A 25,997-nucleotide genomic window follows, 5' to 3' on the forward strand; every position below is an offset into this window, starting at 1 on the left:
CCCACACCACAGCGAAGAGTGGCCCCCGGCTCGCTGCAGCTAGAGAGAGCCCGCGTGCAGCAGCGGAGACCCAGCACAGCCAAAAATAAATAAATAAAATAAATTTATAAAAACAAAACAAAACAAAACACCATGATACTGGCACAAAAACAGGCACATAGATCAGTGGAAAAGAATAAAGAGACAGAAATAAACCCATGCACTTATGGTCAATTATGACAAAGGAGGCAAGAATACATAATAGAGAAAAGACACTTCGATAAGTGGGGCTGGGAAAACTGGACAGCTACATGTAAATGAATGAGATTAGAACATTTCCTTATACCATATACAAAAATAAACCCGAAATGGATTAAAGACAGAAATGTAAGACCTGAAACCATAAAACTCCAAGAGGAGATCATAGGCAGAACACTCTTTGACATAAATTGTAGTAATATTTTTTGGATCTGTCTCCTAAGACAAAAGAAGCAAAAGCAAAAATAAATGGGACCTAATTAAACTTAAAAGTTTTGCCAGCAAAGGAAACTAATGACAAAATGAAAAGACAACCTCCTGATTGGGAGGAAATATTTGCAAACGATATGACTAATAAGGGGTTAATATTCAAAATATATAAACAGCTCATAAAACTCAATATCCAAAAATACCTAAAGAACCTGGTTAAAAATGGGCAGAAGACTGGAACAGACTCTTGCCAAAGAAGATACACAGATGGCCAACTGGTACATGAAAAAATGTTTAACATCGCTAATCATCAGAGAAATGCAAATCAAAACCACAATGAGATATCACCTCACACCTGTCAAAATGGCTATCATCAAAAAGTCTACAAATAACAAATGTTGGCAAGGATGTGGAGAAAAGGGAACCATAGTACATTGTTGATGGGAATGTGGATTGGTGCAGCCACTATGGAAAACAGTATAAAGGTTCCTTAAAAAAACTAAAAATAGAATTATCATATGATCCAGCAATCCCATTCCAGGGTATATATCCAAAGAGAACAAAAACACTAACTTGAAAAGATACATGCACCCCAATGTTCATAGCAGCATTATTTACAATAGCCAAGATATGGAAGCAATCTAAATATCCATCAACAGATAAATGAATAAAGAAGATGTGGTATTTATACACACACACACACACACACACACACACACACACACACATATATATACACAATGAAATATTACTCAGCCATAAAAAGAACAAAATTTTGCCATTTGCAACAACATGGATGGACCTAGAGGGTATTATGCTTAGTGAAATAAGTCAGAGAGAATAAGACAAATACTGTATCTTATCCCTTATACGTGTAATATAAAATCTAAAAGATAAAACAAAACATGTGTATAACAAAACAGAAACAGACTCACATATATAGAGAACAAACTAGTGGTTACCCATGGGGAGAGTGGTGGTAAGATAGGGGTATGGGATTAAAAGATACAAACTAATATGTGTAAAATAAAATTTAAGAAGGATATATTGTACAGCACAGGGAAATATAGCCATTATTTTATAATAACTTTAAGTGGATTATAATCTATAAAAATATTGAATCACTATGTTGTACACCTGAAACTAATATAATATTGTAAATCAACTATACTTCAATTAAAAAAAGAAAAATGTCTTTTTTTTTTTTTTTTGGCTGCGTTGGGTCTTTGTTGCTGCATGCAGGCTTTCTCTAGTTGTGGCGAGCAGGGGTTACTCTTTCTTGCGGTGTGTGGGCTTCTCATTGTGGTGGCTTCTCTTGTTGTGGAGCATGGGCTCTAGGCACTTGGATTTCAGTAGTTGTGGTGCACGGGCTCAGTAGTTGTGGCTCAAGGGCTCTAGAGTGCAGTCTCAGTAGCTGTGATGCACAGGCTTACTTGCTCCGCAGCATGTGGGATCTTCCCAGACCAGGGATCAAACCTGTGTCCGTTGCATTGGCAGGCAGATTCTCAACCACTGTGCCACCAGGGAAGTCCCAAAATGTCTTTTTTTGTTGAGATGTTTTGCTATGTAGCACATGGTCAGTTTTCTTTTGCTTTGTTTTTTAATTTCACATGGACTTGAAAAACCTGTATATCTCGAACTGTGGAAGTGCTATGTATGTCTACTTACTTCAAGTTTCTTAATGGTGTTTTGCAAATCTTATTAATCTGGGGTTTGCCTGAATCTATCAATTACTGAGAGGGGGCATACTAAAAATCTCCCACTATGAAGTGAATTTATCCATTTTTCCTTGAAATTATGTTAAACTTTTAGCTTATTCATTTCTAGGCATACTCTTGTAACCTCTTCACAGTGTCAGACATTGCAAGAATGAAACTATTAAATTTTAGAAAAAAATATCTTTTAATCTTAAAATTTGAACTTTGAAAGCATTAGTGAATCTGATCCATTTTTCATACATGTATTGGCCACTGTACATCTTATGTTGTGAGACAGACTTAAGTCCAGAAAGAAATTCTGCATGTGATAAAAATGGCTTTTCGGAGCTAAAAGATTTAAGGAACAAACAGATGAAAAATACAATAACTGAAATGAAAAATAAACTAGAAAGAATCAATAGCAGAATAAATGAGGCAGAAGAACAAATAAGTGAGCTGGAAGACAGAATGGTGGAAATCACTGCTGCAGAATAGAATAAAGAAAAAAGAATGAAAAGAAATGAGGACAGTTTAAGACGTCTCTGGAACAACATGAAATGGACCAACATTTGCATTATAGGGGTCCCAGAAGGAGAAGAGAGAGAGAGAAAGGGCCTGAGAAAATATTTGAAGAGACAATAGCTGAAAACTTCCCTAACATGAGAAAGGAAATACTCACTGAAGTTCAAGAAGTGCATAAAGTCACATACAGGACAAACCCAAGGAGGAACATGCCAAGACACATATTATTCAAATTGACAAAAATTAAAGACAAAGAGAAGATAGTAAAAGCAACAAGGGAAAATCAACAAATAACATACAAGGGGATTCCCATAAGTTTATCAGCTGATTTTTCAGCAGAAACTCTGTGGACCAGAAAGGAGTGGCACAATATATTTAAAGTGATGAAAGGGAAAAACCTACGACCAAGAATAGCTTACCCAGCAAGGCTCTCATTCAGATACAACGGAGAAATCAAAAGCTTTACAGACACGAAAAAGCTAAGAGAATTCAGCACCACCAAAGCAGCTTTACAACAAATGCTAAAGAAACTTCTCTAGGTGGAAAAGAAAAGCCCGTAACTAGAAACAAGAGAAGCTCACAGGTAAAGAGAAACATACAGTAAAGCTAGGATATCATCCATACACAAATATATCAAAACCAGCAATCGTGAGAGGAGGAGAGTACAAATGCAGGATATTGGAAATACATTTGAAATTAAGAGAACAGCAACTTAACACATTATTGACCGGGGATTTTTTGCAGAAACTAACACCTGTGGCTGTAATACGTCTCTGGTAAAAAATGTGTTATATATATATATATATAGGCTGCTATATCAAAACATCATGGTAACTGCAAACCAAAAATCTACAATAGATACACAGAAAAAAAGAAAATACAATCCAAACAACACTAAAGACAGTCATCAAATCAAAAGAGAAAAGAACAAAAGAGGAAGGGAAGAAAAAAAACCTACAAAAACAAATCCTAAACAATGAACAAAATGACGAGAAGAACATACATACCGATAATTACCTTAAGCAGTTCTAAGAGGGAAATTTACAGCAATACAACCTTACCTCGCGAAACAGGAAAAATCTCAAATAAACAACCTAACCTTATAACTAAAGAAACTAGAGCAAGAAGAACAAACCCCAAAGTTAGTAGAAGGAAAGAAATCATAAAGATCACAAAAGAAATAAATGAAATAGAGATGAAGAAAACAATAGAAAAGATCAATGAAACTAAAAGCTGGTTCTTTGAAAAGATAAACAAAATTGATGAACCTTTAGCGAGGCTCATTAAGAAAAAAGGGAAAGGGCTCAAATCAATAAAATTAGAAATGAAAAAGGAGAAGTTACAACTGACACCACAGATATATAAAAGATCACAAGAGACTGTTATAAGCAACTATATGCCAAGAAAATGGACAACCTAAAAGAAATAAATTCTTAGAAAGGTACAATCTAAGACTGAACCAGGAAGAAGCAGAAAATATGAACAGACTAATCGCAAGTACTGAAATTGAAACTGTGATTTAAAAACTTCCAACAAACAAAAGCCCAGGGCCAGATGGCATGACAGGTGAATTCTATCAAACATTTAGAGACGAGTTAACACCTACACATCTGAAACTATTCCAAAAACTTGCAAAGGAAGTGACACTCCCAGACTCATGCTATGAGGCCACCATCACCCTGATACCAAAATCAGACAAAGATACCACAAAAAAAGAAAATTACAAGTCAGAATCACTGATGAACATAGACGCAGAAATCCTCAACAAAATACTAGCAAATCGAATTTAACAAATACATTAAAAGGATCATACACCATGATCAAGTGGAATTTATCCCAGGGATGCAGGGATTATTCAGTATCTGCAAATCAATCAGTGTGATACACCACATTAACAAACTGAAGAGTAAAAACCATATGATTATCTCAATAGATGCAGTAAAAGCTTTTGACAAAATCCAGCACCACCCATTTATGATAAAAACTCTCCAGAAAGTGGGCATGGAGGGAACATACCTCAACATAATAAAGGCCTTGTATGACAAACACACAGCTAACATCATACTCAGTGGTGAAAAGCTGAAAGCATTTCCTCCAAGATCAGGAACAAGACAAGAATGTCCACTCTCGCCACTTTTATTCAACATAGTCTTGGAAGTCCTAGCCATAGGAATCAGAGAAGCAGAAGAAATAAAAGGAATCCAAATTGGAAAAGAAGAAGTAAAACTGTCACTGTTTGCAGATGCTATGATACTATACATAGAAAATCCTAAAGATGTTACCAGAAAACTACTAGAGCTTATCAAGGAACTCAGTAAGGTTGCCGGATAAAAAATTAATACACAGAAATATCTTGCATTTCTATACACTAACAATGAAAATCAGAAAGAGAAATTAAGGAAACAATCCCATTTACCATCACATCAAAAAGAATAAAATACCTAGGAAAAAACCTACCTAAGGAGGCAAAAGACCTGTACTCTGAAAACTATGACACTGATGAAGGAAATCAAAGATGACACAAACAGATGGAAAGATATACCATGTTCTTGGATTGAAAGAATCAATATTGTCAAAATGACTATACTACCCAAGGCAATCTACAGATTCAGTGCAATCCCTATCAAATTACCAATGGCATTCTTCACAGAACTAGAACAAAAAATTTCAGAACTTGTATGGAAACACAAAAGACTCTAAATAGCCAAAGCAATCCTGAGAGGAAAAATGGAGCTGGAGGAATCAGGCTCCCTGACTTCAAACTATACTACAAAGCTACAGTAATCAAAACAGAATGGTACAGGCACAAAGACAGAAATATAGATCAATGGAACAGGATAGAAAGCTCAGAAATAAACTTACACACCTATGGTCAATTAATCTATGACAGAAGCAAGAATATTCAGTGGAGAAAAGACAGTCTCTTCAATAAGTGGTGCTGGGAAAACTGGACAGCTATATGTAAAAGAATGAAATTAGAACATTCTCTAACACCATACACAAAAATAAACTCAAAATGGATTAAGGACCTAGATGTATGACCAGATACTATAAAACTCTTAGAGGAAAACATAGGCAGAACACTCTGACATAAATTGCAGCAATATCTTTTGGGATCCACCTCCTAGAGTAATGAAAATAAAATAAAAATTAACAAATGTGACCTTAAAATAAAATGGGACCTAAAAATAAACTTAAAAGCTTTTGCAGTGCAAAGAGAAACCATAAAGAAAACAAAAACACAACCCACAGAATGGAAGAAAACATTTGCAAATGAAGCGACCGACAAGGGATTAATCTCTAAAACAGACAAACAGCTCATGCAGCTCTATATCAAAAAAAATAAACAACGCAATCAAAAAATGGGCAGAAGATCTAAACAGACATTTCTCCAAAGAAGACATACAGATGGCCAAAAGGCACAAGAAAAAATGCTCCACATCGCTAATTATTAGAGAAATGCAAATCAAAACTACAGTGAGGTATCACCTCACACCAGTCAGGATGGCCATCATCAAAAAGTCTACAAACAATAAATGCTGGAGAGGGTGTGGAGAAAAGGGAACCCTCCTACACTGTTGGTGGGAATGTAAATTGGTACAGCCACTATGGAGAAAGGTAAGGAGGCTCCTTAAAAGAGTAATAATAGAGCTACCACATGATCCAGCAATCCCACTCCTGGGCATATATGGAGAAAAACCATAATTTGAAAAGACACATGCACCCCAATGTTCAATGCAGCATTATTTACAATAGCCAAGACATGGAATCAACCTAAATGTCCAACGACAGATGAATGGATAAAGAAGATGTGGTATATATACACAATGGAATATTACTCAGCAATAAAAAAGAATGATATAATGCCATTTGCAGCAACATGGATGGACCTAGAGATTATCATACTAAGAGAAGTAAGTCAGACACAGAAAGACAGATATCATATAATATCACTTATATGTGAAATGTAAAAAGATGACACAAATGAACTTATTTACAAAACAGAAACAGACTCACAGACTTCGAAAACAAACTTATGGTTACCAAAGGGGAAAGGTGGGGGAGGGATAAATTAGGAGTTTGGGATTAACGTATATACACTACTATATATAAAATAGATAATCAACAAGGACCTACTGCATAGCACAGGGAAATATGCTCAATACTCTGTAATAACCTAAATGGGAAAAGAATTTGAAAAAGCATAGATACATGTATATGTATGACTGAATCACTTTTCTGTACACCTGAAACTAACACAACGTTGTAAAGCAACTATACCCCAATATAAAATAAAAATTGAATTTAAAAAATGGCTTTTCATATCAGCAGAAGAAATATTGGCTTATTCAAAAAATGGATATTGCTACTCTTTTTCAATACTATATTTGTTGATTCTCTATCAATATCTATGTAATTACACAGTTGGGGAGGAAGGAAATTTAGATTCTTATTTCTTAAACTAGAATTCCAGATAGCCCAAACAGGTAAATGTAAAAATTAAACAAGAGAAACACTAGTAAAGTGGACAGACATCTAATCATAAACTTAAAAGTGTTTCAACCATAGCAGTAGGCATTGGCATAGTAGGGTCAAATATTAAGAAAATATTTAAAAGAAGATAGTCTAAGGAACATGCTCTGCAAACATCTCAAGGTAAATTCTTATACAAAGTTAGATCTTATGCTTGGATTACCTTCACTTATATTCTACAATACAATGTTTTTATTAAGGTCTCTGCTAAAAACCTGCCACGTAGAGGAACTTCTTTTTGTATTGTAAAATTATAGTTGAAGGTACTATACAGTTTAATTCTCTGAAGAACAGGTTCCATACGATGAATTCCTTTTAGAATTTAGTAGCAGGGAAGAGTCCAAGTCTTTGGAACCTCTTAGATAATACAAAATATACTAAAGTTTTCAGTTTTCTATTAGTGGATAGGAAGCTCAGATATAAATTTAATGTTTTAATAATTAGCAAATTTGCTTCCTCTTCCCTCCAGTATCTTAATTTTCTGTTCCAGATTTTTATTGTACACATATATAAAATGATATAATGATTCAAATCCATTTTGGAGGCAGATATAACAATAAAATAAATTCAAGATCCCTTGTAGCAACAAGGGTTCTGAGCTTATATTTTCCTTATTGTTTGTAAAGGGAACACTAATATATTAGGGAGCTAATACTATACTGGGCCTAGAAGGGGGCAAGTGGAAATGGAGAGCTATATGCAAGTTATGAAGGCAAAGCGTAGAAACAAATAAACTTTGGTGACCAGGATCTTACTCCTACCACAATTACTATAACATAAACACCCAAACTGCAGCTAGAAAAAAAATGGATATTTAAGTTTCCTTACTTTCAAAAAGACTGTGCCTCTCTAGAAGCACCTTCCTGCTGAGAAGTGAGCAGCAGTTCAGAAGAACTTGCCTGCTGCTTTGGCTTACTACATCTCCTCACTTCACTATTGGTTTGGCTACATCTTAGACATCTATAGTCTGGCTACACATAAAAAAACTTCAACAAGAAGACGCTGTGAAAGACTAAACTGGAATCATCACAACTGTCAAAAAGAAGAAAACTCCAGTTACACATATCTAAACAGTTACTTTTTCCCCTGAATAATAAAAAATATAAATTCTGTTATATAGACACAGGCTTATGTACATAATACTCTAAATCATAAACTACACTTTTCCCCTAGAACCGTAACAAAAAACATTATGTTTTTAGAATTTTACAGTTAGTTCCCTTATCAATTAAAATGAAAAATTTCACTTAACATTTATTAATAATTTCTTTTAAAGGGCCATTACATACTCATAGATTTTACCTCTTTCAATATCATCCATCGGAGATGCTGGGGACATCTTGTCTTCCGATGGAGAATGTTTTACAAGATTGGGAGTCCTAGTTGAATTCCGCATTTGTTGCTGCTGCTGCTCTATACGATACTGAATTTTACTGCTTCCTTCAACTCTGCAGTTAAGAAAATCAAAAGGTCAAAACAGGTATGATGATTGCAATATAACAACAATTTCAACTTACAAAGCTACTAAAATCGACCACTTATTCTTTTTCTTAGAGATCTTTAAAATGATATTCAAGGATTAAAGCATTAATTTAATTCATTATTTAACAAACCTTTATTGATCCCTGCTATAGGCATGGCATACACACAGATCCACTGAGGGATACACATGTGAATAAAAAAAAAAACCACTGCTCAAAATTGAAGAGATAAGACATACACAAATGACTAAAATAAAATGAAATTATACATGAGTATAGCAGATACATTATATTCCCTAAATTCTGAAATTATCATTTCTGTTAAAATTAAGTCACTCCCACATTTCTCATTCATAAGGTTAAGACATGTTATTAAAGGAGGTTTGTATACTTTCCCTTCAATACTTTAAAAAAAAAAAAGTATATAACACAACTATGCTTGACTTTGCCTCTCCCATTTCGTCACCAAATCCTGTTAGTTCTTCCTTCACAAAGTATTTAGAACTTCACTTTTCTCTTCATTCTTACTCTAAAAAATTGTGGTTTGTGCATTTTTCTCTTTCCCACATTGTTTCATTTAAATCAATTTGTTTGGTCGATTTACATTTCAAAACAAGAATGTAAGCATGTCGATCCCTGGTTAAAAAAACTTTAATATGCAACCACCGTCAATAAGACAATGTCCTGGGCTTCCCTGGTGGCGCAGTGGTTGAGAATCTGCCTGCCAATGCAGGGGACACGGGTTCGAGCCCTGGTCTGGGAAGATCCCACATGCCGCGGAGCGACTAGGCCCGTGAGCCACAATTGCTGAGCCTGCGCACCTGGAGCCTGTGCTCCGCAACAAGAGAGACTGCGATAGTGAGAGGCCCGCACACTGCGATGAAGAGTGGCCCCCACTTGCCGCAACTAGAGAAAGCCCTCGCACAGAAACGAAGACCCAACACAGCCATAAATAAATAAATAAATAAATAAAATTAAAAAAAAAAAAAAAAGACAATGTCCTAATTTCATAGTTAATATTGAAGGCAACCTACCTTTATAACCTTACCTCTAGTCTACTTCCAACCTCATACCCCACTTTCTATACTTGTATACAGGGAAAGAAACAAACCTCTGCTCTATTCAAGCAAGTCTTATTCATAGGTTCCAAATAAGTCAGATATATTCCTGTCTTGTTTACATCCTCATGTTCTCTCTGATCAATTAAATCAGTATTTTCCAAACTTTCCTACAAATAAAAATCACCTGGGAAGAGGGGATAATTAAAAAACAAAAAAAAGTTTCCTGGGCTCCTTCCCTGATCTGTAGTTGAATTTAGGAACTCATTTGTTTAACAAGCACCCAAAGGCAATCCTTATCATGAAATATGTTTGGGGGAAAAAAAAGCCCTAAATCTCAGCCTCCTCTTAAGGTACATCAGTAAGGGCTCCCTGAATGCTCTGATGAACCATAATGTCTCCCTTCCTTTAATTCCTAGAACAATTTTTATCTATACTATTTGTATGGCTTTTAGAGTATACTACATGTTAATTAATGCACTGCCTATTTCACAAAAAAAAAATATTTGAGATGGCTATGTTCTCTTATTGACATTTTTAATGGAATTATCTGCTAATCCAATTAAAATGTGAACGTTCTAAGGTTAGTATTTGTATAGGAAATTCTTTTTCTTGCCTCACATTTTCTAAGTGCTTGATAAAATTTTACTACTGATAATGAAATTATTTTGGAGAATGTGTAATGGCTCCTTTTAGTCCAGTTCTACAAAAGTATCTACAGTAGAATAAAAGATATACCTACACATAAGAAAACATTTAGAAACAAAACAAGCTTTTAAATATCATAGGGAGAAATGGTAAAAGCTTCTGGCTAAAGGATCTTCATCAAATTTAAACTTGGAAAAAGATCAAAACATTTTTGTACCACACAGAAATAACCCTTATGTAATAGTGTGACTTAATCCAATAACTTTTTTCACTGACATTCTCTTAGCAATTTATGTGATGATTAAATAATTTATTTCATTAACCACATACCTTGTTTTTTTTACAGTGATGTTGCTGCTGAGTTTTTCTAGTCGACATTCCCCAGTATCATGGTTAATAATCAAAATGCATTCTTTTAAGTAAGGTTTCTTTGAACCTTTGAAAACAGTTACTGGTGTAGTTGAACCCTGTTTAAAAAATTAATTATTATTACTTGAAATTTATCATAGAAATTCAGTTGAGAGGGCCTTTGAGATCTTCTGCCTTTCTCAATCTATTGATATACTGTACTTCAAGTCACCTAACTGCCTAAATTTACTACTCTGGCAATAAGGAGTATAGTAAAAAAGACAGATGAAGAGAGGCTGAGATCTCAAAATTGCTGTCTTGAGGAAAGGGAACAGAGGAAGCAGCTGCCCTGAGCCAGTAAAGATTTGTTTCACAAATCTTTGTAGACATGGTCTACAATAGGAAATTGGGATTCAGTTCTAATACAACCAATATACTTTACAATAAGGGAACAAAAGTCCTGAGTTATATTTCCTACCCTTCGTCTTCTTCCTTCCTAAATTTAATTTTTTAAATCTGGCATTTTATTAAAGGGGTGCTTCCCTATGCAGATTAAGGAAAATGAATGTATCAGGGAACATATGTTACATTAAACTCACTGATCAATTTTAGCGTCCTTAAAAGTGGGACAACCAGACATTATGTGCTTCATGATGTGATATAAAAGAAAGTATGCAGCATCACCTATAAAGTGTTCTTGCCTGAAAAAAAACCCACGAAGAATCTAACTCTCACCAAGGCTTTAGAAATAACTACCAGTTTAAAGGAAATATGAGGAAGGAGAAACAAGTTACATAATCCCAGACAGAAGTAATTTGAAATCCAGAATGTGGGTATATTCTCTAGGACAATTAACCTGGTTTCTCTAATAAACCGGTGGCATAAAAGGGGGGAGGGACTTTTATAGAATAAAAGAGATAAGAAACATAATATCAGAATACGATATAGGAATATAAAATAGGTAAACAACAAGGAACTACTGTATAGCACAGGGAACTATACTCAATATCTTATAATAATCTATAATGGAAAAGAATCTGAAAAAGAATATATATGTATAACTGAATCACTTTGCTGTACACTTGAAACTAACAGAACTTTGTAAATTAACCTCAATAAAAATAAATAAATAAAAATACAATATAGGGATTTTATATGGATTCCTAGGGAGAAAAACTGAAAAAAGACATTTTTGAAACCATCATGAAAACATGAATATGGACCAAGTATTACAATTAATTCTACTATGTGTGATAATAGCATGGTTAGCATGGTACTTAGGTGAAAATTAAAATATCCTTATCAGTTAGAGATGCATACATAAGCATTTGTGAATGTCTGCGATTGCTTTAAAATATGCCAGGAAAAAAGTAGGAAGCTCTATTAAAAAAAGATTAGCAAAATGTTGATAATTGTTGAAGCTCAGTAAGTACATAGGGGTTCATTATACTATTCTATTTTCCATAATAAAAGGTTAAAGAATCCTGGTCATTACTAATAACCTACATCTACCTATGCTCCTCTTCTATCCTTTGTCCCTGCCTCCCTCAACCCTGAAGGAATTTTATGTTTCTCATTCTCTTATTTTATCCCACATATATGTATCCCTAAATAATATATTGTTATAATTGCTTGGTTTTGAACTTTATAAAAGTACATTAAATTTTTAAAGCACTTATTATAATAATTTTGCCAAATATAATAGTAATGTTAGATCAGGTTAGAAAAAGGTGACTTCTAAAAAAGACTAAAGGCCTATCATATTTTTTTTAAAATATTTATTTATTTATTTATTTAGCTGTGCCGGGTCTTAGTTGTGGCACGTGGGATCTTCATTGCCACATGTGGGATCTTCTTTGCGGCATGTGGGACCTTTTAGTTGAGGCATGCAGGCTGTTAGTTGTGGCATGCGGGATCTAGTTCCCTGACCAGGGATCGAACCCAGGCCCCCTACATTGGTAGCACAGAGTCTTAACCACTGGACCACCAGGGAAGTCCCAGGGGATATCATATTTTAAAAGTTAACAATCATTAGAGGCTTAACACATTACCAGAGGAGTATGAGATAAATTTGGTAATTGAGGATGCCATAAAAAAGGGGTAGGTTAGAGACCTCTGAGAGGTTGGGAGAGAAAATTATGAAACCAAAAGTAAGGAACAAGTTTTTCTAAAACAAAAATGATCTACAGGAAGTCAAGCATGCATAGCACATAGATAAGGACATACCTGGAGTGGCCCTAGAAGAGTGAGATGCCGAGCACTTAGCTGAAGCCCTGGTAAGGTAGAGAGCCAGAAGCATGATCATGACAAAACTAAGTTGGGCCTACTTGGCTGATAAGTATATTTTTCAAACGTCTTGACTAAAAACAAGTGAGTAAGATACCCCAGAATAGCAACCCAAGGGCTCCAAATTACATTTAAGAGAGTCATGTAATATATTCTTCTTAAAAAATACTTGTATTCTTACTTAGAATAGAAAACATTTAAAAATACAATACGTTATTGTACTCTGAGTTTCTGAAGGAGGAGGACTGGATTAGAAATTTTTTATTGCTCCTAGCACCTGAAGTATCAAGCTCTTCACAGATACTCAATGAATGTTGAATGTGAACAATATGAACATTTTTACCATAAATAACAAGTTAAATAAGCCTTTCACAATCCCTGTACCTGCCTTCTATACTTTGAACAAGTTTTTTTTAATTAAACTTTTTCCTCGTTAAATTGAGCACCATTCTTATTTTAAACTTCAATTTCTGCCCTCTTATTTCACATTCCAAGAAAGGGGTGTTAAACTATTAAGGTACCAGGAAACTCCGAAGCATATAAACTCTCTTTGCCTCTGAATAACTATGGAACACATCCTACCACCTCCAGGTTTACTGCTATAACCCAACTTCAGAACCCAATCATCAGCTCACCTAGATTACTGTTATCCTCCTCCCTACTCTCCTTCTAGTTTTATTTCCCATCTGCTAACAGGCAAATCTGATCATGCCTGATTATGAATACCAGGAAAGGAAAGTAATCAGTAATGGAATGGAAGAGTACAATAGTACTCCCAAAGTAACATGAGGGAAAACAAAGAAAAAGAAAAGAAAGAAGAGACGCTTGACGAAACTAATAAAGAACAAAAAAAAGAAAACAAATTAAAATAACTAATACACATACTATAAGATGATAGAAATAAAAATCAAGTATCAAAACTTTGAACTAAATGTGGATAGAATTCTCCTAATAAAAATAGAAAGTGTTGGGGCTTCCCTGGTGGTGCAGTGGTTGAGAGTCTGCCTGCCAATGCAGGGGACATGGGTTCAAGCCCTGGTCTGGGAAGATCCCGCATGCCGCGGAGCAGCTGGGCCCGTAAGCCACAATTGCTGAGCCTGTGCGTCTGGAGCCTGTGCTCCGCAACAAGAGAGGCCGCGATAGTGAGAGGCCCGCGCACCGCGATGAAGAGTGGCCCCCACTTGCCGCAACTAGAGAAAGCCCTCGCACAGAAACGAAGACCCAACACAGCCATGACTAAATTAAAAAAAAAAAATAGAAAGTGTCAAAATGGGTTTAAAAATGAAACACAGAATATTCTGTTAACAAAAGATATACTTAAAATGTAAGCTAAATAAAGGTAAGAGTCACTAAGATTCCATGAACATGCAAACAAAAAGAAAGCAAAGTTGGCAATATTAATATTAAACAAGGTGGTATTTAAGCTTAAAATCACAGAAACAGGGTAAAAAAGGTTTATTATACAATGATAAAAATATAACTCATTTAGAAGTATAACTGTAATAGGACATTAAAATAGGAGTCAAGTCCTAAAATAAGCTGAAGTCCCAAGAATGTGGTAGGCTATTTTCCCATGTAAGCTAAGTAAACTCAATGGAAAGAATCAGACTAGGTTCATCTTGGAAGGGACTTTGACCAACAGGGTCATCTAGAGTGGCATAGTAGTCATCAGACATATGGAACTCTCACAGGTCCAGGGTTTGTGGGCTAAAGTTGTTGAGCAACCACTAGAGATGCACTCATTGCATAATAGGAAGTGTAGCTGGAAGTTTCCTGTGGGCTATTTCATCAAAGCCCACAAAAGTACCCCACAAGATAGCACTAAAAATATGCCAAACTGGACAACACCAATGACAAATCATAACAGTCAAGTAAATCTTTTCCTTTCAATATTCAACATTTTGAAATTTTATAGCACTCAACCATAGAGAATTGTTTACAAAAAAGAGAGATTTGTAAATGCCTAATATTAACCCCCTTAACAGTCTTCATTTTTATTAGTTTCTTCTATTTGATACTACCAAAGAACACCTAGAGGAATGAGAATTAGAAAATCTACCCTATCGAAGAACCACCAGAACCTGAAGGTACTCTTAAAAGTATAATAGGGGCTTCCCTGGTGCCGCAGTGGTTGGGAGTCCGCCTGCCAATGCAGGGGACATGGGTTCGAGCCCTGGTCCGGGAGGATCCCACATGCCGCGGAGCAACTAAGCCCGTGTGCCACAACTACTGAGCCTGCGCTCTAGAGCCTGTGAGCCACAACTACTGAGCCCACGTGCCACAACTACCGAAGCCCACGTGCCTAGAGCCCGTACTCTGCAACAAGAGAAGCCACAGCAATGAGAAGCCCACGCATCGCAACAAAGAGTAGCCCCCGCTCGCCGCAACTAGAGAATGCCCGCGTGCAGCAACAAAGACACAACACGGCCAAAAATAAAAATAAAATTTAAAAAAAAAGTGTAATAAAAAGTCTATTTTATGGAATGCCTCCAAGCTTCTAGGCATTTTCACCAAGAAGATGAAGGCAAGTTGATAAAGAAAATAGGAGAATCTAAATGCCTCAAACTAATAATCATTACATTTCCACAAAATACCCACAAAATTAAGAACTGTGAAGAAACGTAAACCTCCTACTTATTTGAAGAAGTTCTTTAATGAAGGGGGAAAAACCCACAAAATTTGAGAATATAATTTCTATTCTTATTCACAATTGTTCAAGGATTGTAGGCCCAGCAGAAAAAAAAAAATTGCTCTTAGCAAGTGGTAATTTTAACAATTCTCTTCCATTCCAGCTATCTGAAAGATTCACAGGATAAAATTCAAATTCTTTTGCATTACACATTAGGCCTTTCTTTATCTGATTCCTAAATACCATCTCCGACTATGTCTCCATATGCACCCTTTCTTACCTAGCCATAGTGGCTTATATATAGTTCTTCAAATGTAACACACTCTTGTTGCTTTGTCTTAGCCCACGTCTTTCTTTTCTCTAAGAGGCCCTTCCCGCTTTCCTTCACCTGGGTAATTTCAACTCATCTTCAAGACAGCATATCCTGATGTCTCCTCTCCCTCCCCAGGCTGAATCGTCTCTCTTTCGTACTCCCATAATATTCTGTGTATACCTTTATGATAGTCCTTACATTACTAAATTTTAATCAGTTATCTCCTATCTTCCTCATTAAATGATAATATTTTTTAGGACACCTACCACGTCCAGTCTACCTCTGTCTTCTTTTTTTATTTTTATTTTTGGTCACGCCACGTGGCATGCTGGATCTTAGTTCCCCCAACAGGGATCGAACCCGTGTCCCCTGCAGTGGAAATGTGGAGTCTTAACCAGTGGACCGCCAGGGAAGTCCCTACCTCTGCATTCTTAACAGCTACCTAGCAAAGGACTTACCACACAGAAAGTATATGCATATATGGTCTGTCTGTCCATCCGTCTCCCTTTCTCATGCACACATATACACACAAAAATATTGAGGCATAGTCATTTTGGACATATCTCTGGTGGGCTGAGGTGGGGAGGGAACTACTTTTTCCCAAATGATTTCTCTGCTATTTCATAAATTTACAATTTGAAGCTTGAAATTTTTGTCCTATAGTTGTCATTCCTTCAAGAAGTATTTTCAACTGAGACCAAAATCGAACACATAGTAGATGGTAACTCTTGATTAAAGCAGGATTATGTGTGAATGAAAAAGGTTTATTAATAAATGTAAGAATCCCCATCTGCTTGGAGTAGAAAGAGAATGCAAGGGATGAGGATGGGAGGATTGCAATTTGAGAAAATAATATGCTACGTGGCAAAGAAGAACTCAACTAAAGTTCTGTAAACCAATCATCACTGATCAATAATCCTATAATCTGAGACCAGGATAATAGGTGGTGCCTGTTATCCACCTGAGGTTTTTCAATAACTTTTAAGATTAAGTGAATGATTTGGGCTTTTCTTTAATAAACCTCATAAAGCAAAAAAAGCCTTAGATTATTGGGTACTTAATATCCAAACTATTTTAGAGACACCAGAATCTGAACACTTTTTAATAACAGAGTAATACAAAGGCTTACTTATCTACAATGTCTCAGACTGAGTTGATTTTTCATTTTCTTCAATTTCCAAGGGAGCAAATGAGAAATATACAATAAAATGCACCCACAAATTTCATTAACATTAGGGAAACCTTCAGAGGCAGCAACTCATATAGTCTGACATAAAGGTGGGGTCTCAATATATAGTGTTGACAGACAAAAAGAAACAGATGGAAGGCTAAATAGAGGATAGAGAGCTTGCTTGCTATACCTCTAACCATGACAAGCCATCTCATAAATGTATACAAGAGAATGTGGATGAACTAGCACAAAACCATTCCTATTACAAAAGTTAAAAAAATGTAAAAAAATCGCAGAAAGTCCAGTGTTTTCTATGTTAGAGTATAAAGTTAGTCTTGGTTTTCTTTGAGACTAGATCAAGTCAGTATAAAAGGAAAAAGAAACAAGTTGAATGCTAAGAAATTTCTAACTCAAGGACTGAGAAAACTAGAGCATACAACAAAGAACTTGCATATTTATGTAAACAGTATTTGATAGTGTTACTTTGATATATCTGAAAATTTTTGAAATGGGCAAAATTTTGGTAAAGGCCTCCCTGACCTAGTCTCTTTCTTTTCCAATCCATTCCCTAAGTCATTGTTAAAATCACTCCCAAAGCACAAATCTAATCATGTTAGCTCTCTGCTTAAAAATCTCTAATGGTTCTCTAATACCTATGGCATAATCTCCAAATTCTACATTACAACATAAAAGAGTCTTTATAATCTGGTCCCAATCTACCTTTCCAGTCTCTACTCCTATCAATCATTTTTCATTATTCTGTAATTTACTACATTCATTCATTTATTCCACTTGTCCTTTCTCCATTTGGAGCCTTTCACGTACTGTTCTTTTTGCCTAGAATATTCTACTCCTCTTATAACGGATGAAATTCCACTTGTCCTTTAAGTCTCAGCCCACATAGCATATGCTTTGTGAAGCCTTTCAAGATTCCACCAGGCAGAGTATCTAATTCCACTTATGTGCTTAAACAGAATTTTGTCTCTGTTCTAATCTATAGCACTAGATAGATGTTTATGTGTCTGTTTGCTGTAACAGATTAGGACTAGATGTCAGGGCATATGTTATTATTCCTAGTTTGGAGAACAAAATTTGGCTCATAATAGTGATTTAATAAATATCTGTTTAGACCTCCAATTGTTTCAAATCATTTAATATGATAGTTCTTGAAACTTACAAAGTAAATTTTAAGAGTTTAAGATTGTTTTCCTTAAGATAGTTTAAAATATGATTTTTTTGCTTTGCTGTATTTATTAATTTCTTTAACTGACTACCACTACATGAATTGTACAATTATTTTCATTTAAATTTAGTGGAAATCCTGTAAAAACACCCATTTAGTTTAAATATATGGAAATACTCACTTCTATATTTGGTAGAGTAATTGTCACCTGTTCACCTTTGCCGACTTCAAGCTCTCCTTCACAAGAAGTGTCAATAGAAGCAGGTTTGAAGTCATCTAAAAATAGATATAGATACTGGTTTTTATAAGATGGAAGAATACCTGGACATCAAAAATATGAGCATGTTTCAGAGTGATAAATCATTTTTCAACAGCCAGTAATTAAAATGGCTTAGAAGAGTCTTAATATTGCAAACAAACAAAATACAATCCAGATTATTTGTGTATGTATAATTCTGAGAAAAAAAGAAATAGCTACACTCTAAAACAGTATTCCTCACTTCATGATCCCTTGGGATCCTGTTTAGATCAAGATGAACTAGACTAAGATGTTCCACTGCTAAAAGCGAAATAATGTCAGTATCTTGACAATTTGCTAAAAACCAATATCAGTAGAACATCTTCAATTTTCAGGGTTTTTTCTCCCCTAAATTTTTCTTAAACCATCTTGGGCTCCTACTACCACTTGTCTGCTGCCCTAGCAGAATACAAAATGAATGAAAACACAGCAAACACACATTCATGGGGAAAATTTAAAGAAAGCTTATTCAGTTTAACAGCTTGAGTTTTTCATGGATACATACACCACTAAAAGATGTGTAAATTTAACCAAATCTGCCACTTCAGAAGAAATTAAAATAAGTTTTCATTTTGAATTAGATCATAATTCAAATGATGTCATTAAAATATATCACCTAGAGAAAACACAGGGTGCTAAGATATTTCACATACTGAGCAAGCTTAAAAACCTCTAAGATATGAAAGTCACTTAAAAATAATTCACATCAATATACATCAATGACTAATAAGAACCTGCTGTATAAAAAAATAAATTAAATAAAATTCAAAAATTAAAAAATATATATATATCAATGACTGATAATAATTCTGATACAGAATTCCTTTGCTGTTGCCAGGTTATCTTCTGAATTTTTTTAAATAGAGGCTGGTAATCCAGATTTTTGTATAACAGATCTTGATTTTTAGGTATTTACAACCAAATCATGTTAAAACAACAACTGTGTGGGTCAAAAAAAGCATCTCTAGAGTCAAATCAGCTGATAGGGTAAATCTATAACCTCTGTTTTAGTGTTTAAAAACAGATTCTTTTTCTTTATAATATATCATTACTTTTGATCTTCACAACAACTCTCTGAATTGAATATTCTCACCCATATTTTACTGATGGTGAACTCCTCTAAAGTAATGAAGCCAGTAAAAGATAAGCCAGGAACTCAAGCCACACACTCTACCCATTCCATATTATATAGCCTCTTTGCCTTAGATCCACAGTTCCGAACTTTTGTGTATATGCATGTGTCTGGAGGGGTGGTGTTAGGAGATGAGGGATAGTCATAAGCCCCTATCGGAATCTGATGAAAATTATAGACCAGCTACAGATCCTCTCTGCATAAAAATGCATATATGGGGACTTCCCTGGTGGCGCAGTGGTTAAGAATCCGCCTGCCAATGCAGGGGACATGGGTTCGAGCCCTGGTCCAGGAAGATTCCACATGCCGTGGAGCAACTAAGCCCTTGCGCCACAACTACTGAGCCTGCGCTCTAGAGCCCACGAGCCACAACTACTGAGCCCGTGTGCCACAACTACTGAAGCCCGTGCACCTAGAGCCCATACTCCAGAACAAGGGAAGCAAAGCCACTGCAATGAGAAGCCCACGCACTGCAACAAAGAGTAGCCCCCACTCGATGCAACTAGAGAAAAGCCCACATGCAGCAACAAAGACCCAATGCAGCCAAAAATAAAAAAAATAATTAATTAATTTTTTAAAAAGTAATACATGCTTTAAAAATGCATATATGAACATACATATCAAATACTATATAATTTCTAGGGATTTACAAGCCCTTGAAGCCTATGCATAAATGCCTATAGTATACGAGATACCAATAACAGATAGAAATGTACTCAAAATATCTGTAGCTTTGCTTAATAAGCTGGAATTTATAACCAGTAAGTCCATCAAAACTATTCTGAACCTATTTATATTTCTAATTATTATTGTTAGAATAAATTCCACATTTTATTACTTGTTATATTAAGTAGCGTTGTCTTTTATTTCCTTCATACAAGAAATTTCTTTTTAAGTATACAAATTTTGAGATTCAAGGGGTTAAACATAGCTCTAGAACTACAGAATTTGTTGAATAATCTCATGTTCATGCTTTCCATATGTTTTCTAATGTCAAATGTATTCTCTTCTAAGTTGGAATGATTCCAGACTAGTTTATTTCTTTCGGTTCTTCTTGGTTTGGAAGCCTCACCACTAATTTTATCATTTATTTATTTTCTCTGGATTTCCTTCATCTATGTTATTTTCTTCAGGTTTACAATACAATTACTTATATTACATAAAGAGTGGAAAAACATTTCCTGCTTTACTCTCAACACTTTTCCTATCATTGTTGATCACTTCTCTGACTATTTTGGCTGTAGCATCACACAATGTCAATATCTTCACAAAAGAGTCCACAATTAGTAACATAAATTTATTTCCTGGAATCTGAACTAATTCAACTAACTCCAAAACCCATACCCTTTCCAGTATACCACACTAATCAGAGAACATTAATTGTAAATATAATTTTAATCCTATTTTTCATTAGTGTACTTTCTAATGTTTGCTCATACCAAAGCTTAACAACCAGTTTTTTGGGAGTGGCTCCACTTGGTGCCTCAGACAATCTCCCTATAGTCACCGTCCATGAGCTCATCATTTCATGACAGGAAAAAATGGTGCCATTTACAAACTTAGGAATTTCAATCTTTATTCCCTTATCTGGTTATAAATTGTAAAACTAGTACTAGCTCAAATCCAAAATTAATTCTAATGGGTTCTATTGCTCAAACTCTTCTACCCAGTGAAGCATCTGCTGTTAAGCATTAAGTTTATCATTTACAGAACATCCCACATCTTCCCTACCACATGCCAGACTATGTTTTTGATAGGTTTTACTGCCAAGCCCTGATAAATGCTTTTTGAAAGTCTAGGTTAAGTACATTTATTGGCACTCTGCATACACACATGAATATAACCCTTCAATAATAATGGTGACTACTATTTTTTCTCTACCATGCACCAAAAACTGTGCTAGGTTGTTTATACTATCTTATTTAATCCTGAAACTCTGAAATGTAGATATTATAATTACCATTTTACATTTAAGAAAACTGAGACTGAAAGCTTCGAGAATATTCCTAAAGTTACATTACATATATAGGTGGTGGAGGTCAGCATTCACATCCAGGTTTTTCCAAAACCTCAGTGTATTGAACAGGCATAATTACCCAAGTACATAAAGATAGAATATTACTTTCTCCCAGGTAACATTGATTTGTTTGTTATAAATTAGGTCCACCCTGAAGGGGATTAAGAGGTACAAGCCTCCAGTTACATAAGAAACAAGTCATGGGGATATAATATACAGCATAAGGAACATGGTCAATAATATTGTAATAACTTTGTATGGGGACAGATGGTTACTAGACTTATCTTGATCATTTCATAATGTATGCAAATGTCAAATCATTATGTAGGAAACCTGAAACTCACATAATATTGTATGCCAACTATGTTTCAATAAAAAAATTTTTAATAAATAAATAAATGTCATGCTAAAATATATTTGAACCATCCTTAAAAATTATCATGATACTTTCAATATATATCTTTACAGCCTTACCTGTTAAAAAAAGAAGATTTAGAAAGATATTTACATTTAGTGAATGAATGAAAGCTTCAAGCATTACGTAAAACTGATATTGAAAATATTGTATTTTTCACATACCTATCAATTTAAGGGCAGTTTATAATTTTAATAAAAAATGATAGAATGGCTGAATTTATTGCTTCATTCTATAGATAAGATGAGCTCAGCAACTTAAAGTGAATTGTCTATTTTACATAGTTAATAAAAAGTTGAAATTAATGTATTATCTGTGTGTATTTCTGTTCTACTTCATTACAGAGCTTAAACATGAGTATATTTTTCTGAAAATAGAAACAAAGTTCTTCTTCAGTTCCCTGAGGAAAAAACATATCTTTATATGTAGTAGTGATAATTAAAAATACTAAACATTTTTGGTTTCCAGAAAGAAAAATGTACAATTAAAAAAATAAATAAATAAATCATATCCACCTGCCTGTATGAAAGTCTATAGTTTCCATCCCTCACTCTGAGTCCTTAAGGATGAGAATCATATGGGAAATGAACCTATCCTCAAGGATAATGATTGCTTTTCTTTTAATAAATCTAGAAAGGTTCTGTCTGCTTCAACAAGAATAAAACTAAGGGCAGAAAACCTTTCTGATGTCTTCCACAGGACTAAAGGTGTATTCAAACATTTGGGTTTCTTGTGGTTATTATTATTGTTGTTTTGTTTATTTTCATTCTTGTAACAGGATCAGCTGATACTCTGATTCTGAAGACACGATTCCAGCATTTTGAGAACTTTTATAAATAAAAGGCTTTGAAGCACCTGCAAAGTGCTTTTCGAAGGCTATTTCTTATTCACTTAATTTGGGGCTTATGCCCTTAAAAAGAGACTATATACCCAAGTTACACGGAAACAGATTCTTGAGCAAATTCGTGTAATCTCAAACCTTATCATTAAAAAAATTGATACTAAGATTACTGTATACCTGAGAAAGAAGAGGAAAGGAGAGGGAAGTTATTATTTGAGAGAAAGGCATGGAGAAACCAGATAAGAACTATATCATACTTCTGGAAAATGGGACTGAAGAAGGAGAGAAACTGCACAGCCAGCACTAGCTGTTTCAAGGTCTTGGACCACAAAGTATGGTAAAGAAGGGACAGTGTTGAAGATCTGTTTGCAAATATCGCCCCCATTTATTCTATCAACCGGATATTAATTTTGCTTAATAAAATCCTTTCATAAAATGTAAATATATCCTTGGAGAGTTAAACCTATTGGTTCTTCATACCTTTACTGTGAGTTACTGTAATTAGATTGTGTACAACTTAAGTAAACTTTTGGAGAATGTGAGTTTTAATTGAAGCATGGCACACTTCAGAGTAAAAACCATAAAGATCTCTGAACAGTCTAAGGACAGAATGACTGAGAAGGGTGGAATGATGAGACACTAAGGAAGGGCAGGGCTAGAAAGAGGAAGTGAAAAAATACTTACTTTACAGTTTGGCCACAGAAAAATAAGAGGTTATGATTCAGTGATCTCAAAGTTTCCTTCCCACTCTATAATTCTATGAGAGCTATTATGCAAAACATGAATGTTTTACATACCAAATCATAATATACTATATTTTCCTTCCTGGAATCTACACCATCCAACTATTAAAGCAAAAGAGTTCCATTTTCTACCTCAACAACATAGAAGAGAAAAATGTATCAAAACTAGTTCCAGAGGACAAAGGGAAACCAAAAGGAGAAATCACAGGGGTTAAATATCTTTCTAATAAATTCATAACACACCCTTCAGTACAGTTATAATCAGGATTTGATAAGTGACTGAATGAAATCAGGGGTCCAAAAGAGATACAGATTATTAGAATGGCCCAGAATCTTTCTCCAGGAACACATTAAATAAGAACCCTCATCAGTCAGACATCAAAAGTGAAGAAAGGAGAGAATGTTTTCCTACCAACCTAAACGCATTTTCATCAGGCAGACACCAAAAGTGAAGAAAGGAGAGAATGTTTCCCTACCAACCTAAAGGCATTTTCCCTTCCCATTTCCCTTTGCCCCCTTCCATTTGTCACCTTATTACAGCTGTTCCTTGAATAACACGCACGGGTCTGCACCGCACGGGTCCACTTACATGAGGATTTTTTCCAATAAATAGAGTATCTGTATTTTCATCTTACAGATCCTTAAATTAACGAAGTGTGGGGAAAAGTTTGTGTTCCATTAGAGATTACAATACGTGGAATCAAAAAAACTATAGTTTGAGTCCTGATTCTACCCAAACGGTTTCAGCTTCGGGACCTTGGGTGAGTCATGTATCGATTCCTTCGTTTTTGAGGCCGAGATAGGAGTCCGTGGATTTTCCACTGCGCGGGGTCGACGTCCCTAACCCCTGCGTTGTTCAAGGGTCAACTGTACTTTCCTTTCCACCTCTGCATGATCCGCCAGTCACGTCTGACTCCACCCATAGTCACCCCTGTAGACCTCCTCCACAAAGCGTCCCTTTCTACCTGCTGGTCTTACCTAAATCTCTCTGCTCAGAATTACCCACACCTGCTCGACCAGGCTGCTTCCACCGGCCCCCTAGCACTCCGGACAGGGCAGCGGGTCGCGCTGGGCACCCCATTCTCCCATAGAATAAGGGGTTGGGGGGTCTGTGCGAACACGACTTGGAGAGAGTTGTGCTTCCGCACCCCCATACCCAGAGCTCCCCCCCTTTCCCCGGGGGTCGTCCTCACTCACAGCGCACAGTGTGGAAGGCGCAGCGCGGCTGCTTCTCAAAACTCTCCCCTAACTTGAGAACCCGCTCGCGACTGTCAATATGCGAAGGTCCCGCGGTTCCATTCATCATTCTCCTCCAGCTCCGACTCTGCCTCGGCCACCGGCGCTCACTACCCTCTGCCAACTCAGCCTGAAGAAGAGGTTCTTGGCCACGGCGGGCGCAGCCACCATAGACTCCACCCCGCGGCCGACGAGCGCAGTCCCACCGGGCCTCTCGCGTGCTGATTGGTTTCCTGGAGAGGGGCGCCCCTCCCCTTGGCCCCGAGGCTCCTGGTCCTGCAGCGGGGCTCCATTTCCCACGTTGCGACGCACGCAGACTCCGGCACGCCGCATTTCTGAGGTGAGCGGTGGGAGCGGGGTTATTCGGCGGAGCAACGCGAGGCAGGAAGGAGGTATCGGATCTGACGGGGCGGCTGGGGAAGGAGGGCGCCCCGGGATACCGGGAAGCCCGGACCGCAGGCTTCTGGACCAAGCGACCCGTCTTGTAGGAGCTCTTAAAGGGAGAATCGGCCTTTTCCACGCCTTTTCTGTGGAGATCTGGTTTGGAAACTGAGGCGGGGGAGGGGCGGAGCCTGGTCACTAGGCCTGGTGTCTTGTCCAAGGCCTGGTAGCACGAAAGCCGGCTCTAGAATCCGGAGTAGAGACGCCCGTGGCCTCAGAGACGCGGTCGGTGGACCTGACTGGAGGCGACGCCGTTACCTCAGCAATCGTTTTTTGACCTTATGTTCCAGAGGAAGTTCCTGGTGGTATAAGGATTGGGATAGAGGGAGGGGGGCGGGTAAAAAAGTTTCAGAGTTTGGAACTGCAGATATTTAGGATTAGTTGCAGCTGGATTGCATTGGGTTACCTTCTTTATCTTCTTCACAGTGATCTGTGGCGGCGGTAACGGCACGGCCCCGAAGACGGAATTCCCAAAAGATCAAGGCCAGACCTTGTGCTCTGGCAGCAGGGTAATAGCATTAATAATTGAAAAATAATTGTCTTTTTTCTTCTTTTTTC

General features: G+C 36.3%; 2 protein-coding genes across 12 annotated transcripts in view; one reads left to right on the top strand and one right to left on the bottom strand.

Moving 5' to 3' along the window:
- EAF2 (ELL associated factor 2) overlaps positions 1-25,168 on the bottom strand; it is a 50,166-nt gene extending 24,998 nt beyond the window's left edge. Inside the window, exons 1-4 of one of the 4 annotated variants that reach the window (XM_082459422.1) lie at positions 24,960-25,168; positions 18,498-18,592; positions 10,717-10,853; positions 8,502-8,647 (exon numbers count right to left, since the gene is read on the bottom strand). In XM_082459422.1, the coding sequence (XP_082315548.1) occupies positions 8,502-8,647; positions 10,717-10,853; positions 18,498-18,592; positions 24,960-25,068 (487 nt within the window). In that variant the 5' untranslated portion in view covers positions 25,069-25,168. Of the gene's footprint in view, positions 1-8,501; positions 8,648-10,716; positions 10,854-18,497; positions 18,593-24,959 lie in introns of those variants that run through there. The other 3 variants (XM_082459423.1, XM_082459425.1, XM_082459424.1) reach the window with 3 other exon arrangements.
- A 63-nt stretch (positions 25,169-25,231) lies between these two features.
- The window catches only part of IQCB1 (IQ motif containing B1), a 61,419-nt gene continuing 60,653 nt past the window's right edge, over positions 25,232-25,997 (top strand). For 3 of the 8 annotated variants that reach the window (XM_082459404.1, XM_082459408.1, XM_082459410.1), the window contains exons 1-2: positions 25,234-25,338; positions 25,866-25,948. The gene's annotated coding sequence lies outside the window, so the exon portion shown is untranslated. Of the gene's footprint in view, positions 25,745-25,865; positions 25,949-25,997 lie in introns of all 8 variants that reach the window. The other 5 variants (XM_082459412.1, XM_082459411.1, XM_082459406.1 and 2 more) reach the window with 5 other exon arrangements.

The sequence above is a fragment of the Balaenoptera physalus genome, assembly GCF_965194825.1.
Source record: "Balaenoptera physalus genome assembly, chromosome: 4".
NCBI classification, from domain to species: domain Eukaryota; kingdom Metazoa; phylum Chordata; class Mammalia; order Artiodactyla; family Balaenopteridae; genus Balaenoptera; species Balaenoptera physalus.